Source organism: Solanum lycopersicum, chromosome 2, assembly GCF_036512215.1.
Source record: "Solanum lycopersicum chromosome 2, SLM_r2.1".
Classification (NCBI taxonomy): Eukaryota; Viridiplantae; Streptophyta; class Magnoliopsida; order Solanales; family Solanaceae; genus Solanum; species Solanum lycopersicum.
The window spans coordinates 39,298,148-39,304,879 of record NC_090801.1 but is presented as its reverse complement, the minus strand read 5'-3'; the positions used below and the strand labels follow the sequence as shown (position 1 = coordinate 39,304,879).

Below are 6,732 nucleotides of genomic sequence, written 5' to 3'. Positions count from 1 at the left end.
TAAAACTAAGTGTGGAAGACAGCTAAAATATTCTAAGTGTTGGAAGCTGGCAGGATTATTCTAAGTGTTGGAATGAAGCCTGAAATATTCTAAGTGTTAGAATATTAGTATTTCGCGTAGATAAGAATGTAATTTGAATTAGATTCTATCTGTTGGAAAAATAGCTGTTGGAAAGTTAGTTTTGAACCCTGGGCTGACATGTGTCGGACAGGTGTCATTTGTAACCGCCGCATGTAACTGCCATTGTGCAGAATTTTGATTTAAGGTGGAAATTCGTCTAAGGCAAGAGACAGAGAGTTTTCTAGCCTTAGACTGATTTGTGAAGCCTTCCTTTGTATTAATAATTGATTAATAAAGGTTGGGACTTGTTCCTGTAAACGCTGCCTGTTTATTGCTTGTTTGACATTGCTGTTTAAGTATTTCTATACTTAGTCAATTCTGTGGGTGTAAGTAGGCTGAAGTATTACAGACGCTGTAAGACTGCCTAGAGTGGTGTGCGAGAAAAATAAATCGACCCTCTTTCAATTGGTATCAGAGTAAGGTTAAATAATGGTGAAAAACGCAGAATTGTGGGAATTGGCAAGAAGAATTGAATCCTTCGTCGGGTTTACTGAAGACATCCTAGCAGACCCTACGTTTGTGGATTTATTCACACAAATCATTGAGTTTAGAGTGGACGCTGAGAAAGTTCAGGGAGAAATTGGTGGGTATCGACAGAATGTTGATAACCACATCACTGAAATCTTGGACTTTCGTGCCACAACTACGCAGAAACTAGAGGGACTGCAGAAGGAAAATGAAAACCTTCGTGCAGAACTCGTTGTCTTATGTCGGGCTGTGGCTACGTTGAGTTCGACTCGTGTTGAATCATCTAAGGTTAAGATTCCAGACCCTAAAGCCTTCAGTGGCGCAAGGAGTGCTAAAGAACTTGAAAATTTCATATGGGACATGGAACAGTACTTTACTGCAGCAAGAGTGCCAGACGCTGATAAGTTGAATATTACCACAATGTATTTGTCGGGTGATGCAAACTTTGGTGGAGGACTCGAAATGCAGACGACGTGAGTGCTGGTCGTCCTAGAATTGATACATGGGATAAGCTTATAAAAGAAATGCGCGATCAATTTCTTCCTAGCAATGCATCTTGGCTTGCAAGGGACAAATTGAAAAGGTTAAGGCAGACGGGTTCAGTGAGGGAATATATAAAAGAATTTACCTCTGTGATGTTAGACATACAAAATATGTCTGATGAGGATAAACTTCACAATTTCATTTCGGGCATGCAAGGCTGGGCTCAAAACGAATTACGAAGGCAGAATGTTAAAGATCTGCCTGGGGCAATTGCTGCTGCTGATTCATTGGTAGATTTCCGGACGACTCGTCCTTCGACAGATGTCCCTTCTACTTCAAAGAATAAGAAAAAGAACGAGAAAAAAGGGGAATGGAGAAAGGATAGTCGTAAAGAGAATACAAATGATAAAGGAAAGGCACAAATGAAGGATGGGAAAGACAGACCCAAGAGTAAAGATGGAAACTCTAAGGGATGTTGGACTTGTGGTGGTCCTCATTTGGCCAAATCTTGTCCAAACCGGGAAAAGGTGAATGCTATGCTTGCTGGAAGTATGAATCAAAGAGAGGAGGATGAAGAAATTGTGGCTGCAATGGCAAACCCATTGGGATTGTCTTTAATCACATTATGGGGATAAACACTGTTGGGGAAATCTCCAGCACTTAGAATCCTTATGCTTCCTTAATTCATATAGAAATGAAAGTAAAAGAACAATGTGTGATGGCAATGGTTGATACAGGGGCCACACACACGTTTGTTGATGTGAAGGTTGCTGCAAAATTGGGGCTGAAGTTGTCTAAAAGCCCTTCTTATGTCAAAACAGTCAATGCTAAGGCACAAGCCATTGTGGGCATGGCTTATGGGGTGTCTATGTCGACAGGAAATTGGGTGGGAAAACATAACTTGATGGTGATGCCGCTTGGAGACTTTGAAATTATACTTGGGATTGATTTCCTAAGAAAATACCAGTTTGTTCCTTTTCCTCACTTAGATGGAGTGATGGTAATGAGTGGAAGTGATGCTGATTTTCTGAAGGGTGTTCATCCGTTTGGAAACATTAATAAAGTTGCAAAGAAGAAAGATAAGGGAATGTTGTTGTCTGCTATGTCGATCGACAAAGGGATGAAGAAGGGTGACGAAACCATACTTGCTGCCTTGGTCAAAATTAAACCTGATGTGAAAATAGAAGTACCTGATTGTGTTGGTGAATTGCTTAAACAGTATGCTGATGTTATGCCTCCTGAATTGCCAAAGAAATTACCACCAAGGAGGGACATTGATCATAAGATTGAGTTGCTGCCTGGTACGGTTGCTCCTGCACAAGCTCCCTATCGTATGGCTCCTAAAGAACTGGTTGAACTACGCAAACAATTGAATGAATTGCTAGATGCTGGGTTGATTCAGCCGTCTAAGGCTCCGTATGGTGCTCCTCTTCTATTCCAAAAGAAACGGGATGGAACAATGAGAATGTGTGTGGACTATCGGAAACTGAACAAGGCAACTATAAAGAACAAGTATCCAGTTCCATTGGTGCAAGATTTAATGGACAGGTTAAGCAAGGCATGCTGGTTTACAAAACTTGATTTGAGGGCAGGTTATTGGCAGGTTAGAATAGCAGAGGGTGATGAACCAAAAACATGTGTAACTAGATATGGTTCCTATGAATTCCTTGTAATGCCGTTTGGGCTGACTAATGCCCCGGCAACGTTTTGCAATTTAATGAACAATGTACTGTTTGACTACCTTGATGACTTCGTTGTTGTTTACCTAGATGATATTGTCATATATAGTCGAACGTTGGAAGAACATGTTAATCACCTAAGTTTGGTTCTGTCTCAATTGAGGAAATACACGCTTTATGTCAAGATGGAAAAGTGTGAATTTGCTCAACAAGAAATAAAGTTCTTGGGGCATCTTGTTAGTAAAAACCAGGTTCGAATGGATCCTAAGAAAGTGCAGGCCATTGTTGATTGGCAGGCACCTCGTCATGTGAAGGATTTGAGGTCGTTTCTTGGCTTGGCTAACTATTACCGAAAGTTTATTGCTGGTTACTCGAAGAAGGCAGCGTCTTTGACAGATTTGTTAAAGAAAGAGACAAAATGGGTTTGGTCTGAACAGTGTGAAGAAGCATTTCAGAATTTGAAAAATGCTATTGCATCTGAACCTATACTCAGATTGCCTGATTTTGAGTTACCATTTGAAGTGCACACTGATGCGTCAAACAAGGCGATTGGTGGCGTATTAGTGCAGGAAGGTCATCCAGTGGCCTTCGAAAGCAGAAAGTTGAATGATGTTGAACAAAGATACTCAACACATGAGAAAGAAATGGTTGCGGTGGTACACTATTTGCAAATTTGGAGAGTTTATCTCTTGGGTACTCGATTTGTGGTAAGAACTGATAATGTAGCAAATACATTCTTCAAAACACAGAAAAAGTTGAGTCCTAAACAAGCACGGTGGCAAGAATTCCTGGCAGAATATGATTTCATGTGGGAACATAAACCAGGAAAACACAACCAGGTTGCGGATGCGCTGAGTAGAAAAGAAGTGTTTGTTGCAGTATATTCAATTTCAAAACTGGAAACTGATTTCTATGATAGAATCAGGTTGTGTGCTGCAAATGATTCGTTATATGTTAAATGGATGGGTCAGGTGCAGGAGGGCACAATGAGACGGTATTGGATCGAGGACGATCTGCTCTATTTTAAAGGGGGGAGAATTGTTGTACCAAATCAGGGCGGGTTGCGCAAAGACTTGATGAAAGAAGCGCATGACTCTGCTTGGGCTGGACATCCAGGTGTTGAAAGGATGTTAGCCTTACTGTCTCGTGTGTATTTTTGGCCGAAAATGGAAGACGATATAGAGGCGTACGTTAGGACTTGTCATGTTTGTCAAGTCGACAAGACGGAACGTAAGAAAGAAGCAGGTTTGCTGCAACCTTTGCCTATTCCTGAAAGGCCATGGCTATCGGTGAGCATGGATTTCATTTATGGATTTCCTAAAGTAGATAGCAAAGCATCTATCATGGTGGTAGTTGACAGGTTTTCAAAATATTCTGTTTTTATTGCTGCTCCTGAGTTATGCTCATCTGAAGTTGCTGCTGAGTTATTCTATAAACATGTGGTTAAATACTTTGGTGTTCCGGCTGACATTGTGAGTGATAGAGACACAAGGTTCACGGGTAGATTTTGGACAGCATTGTTCAATATGATGGGAACTGAATTAAAATTTTCTACTGCAAATCACCCACAAACAGATGGACAGGCGGAAAGAATTAATCATTTGTTGGAAGAGTACTTGAGGCACTATGTGACTGCAAGTCAACGGAATTGGGTGGCATTGTTAGACACTGCGCAGTTTTGCTATAACTTGCACAAGTCGTCTGCAACAGAAATGAGTCCTTTTGAAATCGTATTAGGCAAACAGCCTATGACGCCACTAGATGTTGCTAAATCTAAAAATCAGGGAAAGTGTCCAGCAGCATACAGAGTTGCAAGGGACAGACTTGAAATGTTATCTGAGGCACAAGATAGCTTGCGCAAGGCTCAGCAGTGCATGAAGAAGTAAGCTGACCAACATCGTCGCTCAGTTGAGTTCAATGTGGGTGACAAAGTGTTGCTGAAACTTACCCCACAAATCTGGAAACAGATTGTGAGTAAAACCAGACATCGGGGTTTGATTCCTAAGTATGATGGTCCATTTGAAAGTGGTAAAACGAGTGGGCGAAGTTGCTTATAGGTTGAAGCTGCTAGAAAGGTTGAAAATCCATCCCACTTTTCATGTGAGTTTCTTAAAACCTTACTTTGCAGATGCGGATGAACCGGACAGAAACAGGTCAAAGAGGGCTCCTCCATCAGTACCTACACAGTATGATGTTGAAATTGAGAAGATTCTTCATCACCGGGTTTTGGGCACAAGTAAGAAGAATACTAAGACTGAGTTCTTGGTTCACTGGAAAGGCAAGAGTGCAGCAGATGCTGTTTGGGAGAAAGCAAAAGACCTATGGCAGTTTGATGCTCAAATCGATGACTATCTCAAAACAGTCTCGATGGGGACATCGAGTTCAAGTGGTGCGGGTGGTTTGTTAGACCCGCAAACTACTTGATCTAACCACGTGCAGACATGTCAAGGACTTGGGCATTGGTCTTGACATGGATGATGGCAAAATAGTGCAACATAAGTTCAAGTGCTTGGGTGTTGGCAAGGCATCTTGAACGTGCATGGCTTACGTGCGGGCTAAGGGCGTTGGCAAGACAGCATGTAGGCTTGATGAAGCAAGACTGTGAAGACTTGGCAATGTCAAGGACAAAGGCAGTTCACCCGAAATTGCTGAAATAAAACTAAGTGTGGAAGACAGCTAAAATATTCTAAGTGTTGGAAGCTGGCAGGATTATTCTAAGTGTTGGAATGAAGCCTGAAATATTCTAAGTGTTAGAATATTAGTATTTCGCGTAGATAAGACTGTAATTTGAATTAGATTCTATCTGTTGGAAAAATAGCTGTTGGAAAGTTAGTTTTGAACCCTGGACTGACATGTGTCGGACAGGTGTCATTTGTAACCGCCGCATGTAACTGCCATTGTGCAGAATTTTGATTTAAGGTGGAAATTCGTCTAAGGCAAGAGACAGAGAGTTTTCTAGCCTTAGACTAATTTGTGAAGCCTTCCTTTGTATTAATAATTGATTAATAAAGGTTGGGACTTGTTCCTGTAAACGCTGCCTGTTTATTGCTTGTTTGACATTGCTGTTTAAGTATTTCTATACTTAGTCAATTCTGTGGGTGTAAGTAGGCTGAAGTATTACAGACGCTGTAAGACTGCCTAGAGTGGTGTGCGAGAAAAATAAATCGACCCTCTTTCACTACTTATGACTTTTAGGCTTTAGCTATTACTTTCTTCGTCCACAATTGTTTGTCAGGTAAGGTCATGCACTTCTCTTAAGAAAAATTTATCACAAAATATAATTTGACTAATATAACTCAACTATACCAAGAATATCAAAAACTACATAACGTTTTAATTGAATAAAATGAAATAATTATTAAGGCAGAATTGGGAAAATTAACTAATTATTTTTTTATTGTTTAAATTGACAATTAATCTTAAACATTTATTTTTAATATATTTTTCAAACATTAATGGACGGAGGAAGTAATTCATAAGTAATTTTTATATATCTATCTAAACCGAGCCTAAATTAGGTGCTAATTTGAAAAGAAAGTAAGGTACACATAACTAAGGAGAGAAGGTGCTTGGGGATCTAAATTCACTTTTTTTATGTTTGTAAGTACATGTCACTTTTTCCTTTTTCCAGATACAAAGAACCCAAAAACAAACAAAACAAAACAAAAAGAAAAAAAAAATATTATAGTGGACCAAACAAGCTAAGCTAATACTAACTTTTTTCACTTGCAAAGCAATCACTCTTTACAAAGTGTAGTATGTAGATAATAGGAATCATAGTGTATATTTAATTCTTACAAAGATGAGGAAAACCAAAATCCAGTGTGCCAAGTGCCAACCAAAATTGGGCAACTCCAATTTCACCTTCATGCCCATTCACTATGAATCATAACACCTCATAGCCCACTTCTATATTTTTTACTAAAATATGATTGAAAGGTGTAGTTGGCACCAACCATTTGGATTTTATTTAAAACAAAAC

General features: G+C 39.7%; 1 protein-coding gene across 1 annotated transcript; it reads left to right on the top strand.

Moving 5' to 3' along the window:
• The first annotated feature begins 1,112 nt into the window (after nucleotides 1-1,112).
• Nucleotides 1,113-1,706, top strand: LOC138342025 (uncharacterized). Its single transcript, XM_069294206.1, has one exon. It carries the CDS (start codon nucleotides 1,113-1,115, stop codon nucleotides 1,704-1,706), a length of 594 nt encoding a protein of 197 aa, XP_069150307.1.
• Nucleotides 1,707-6,732: the final 5,026 nt, after the last annotated feature.

Bases quoted from the DNA above. Each gene is read 5' to 3' on its own strand.
- LOC138342025 (XM_069294206.1), top strand. From the start codon at position 1,113: ATGCGCGATCAATTTCTTCCTAGCAATGCATCTTGGCTTGCAAGGGAC.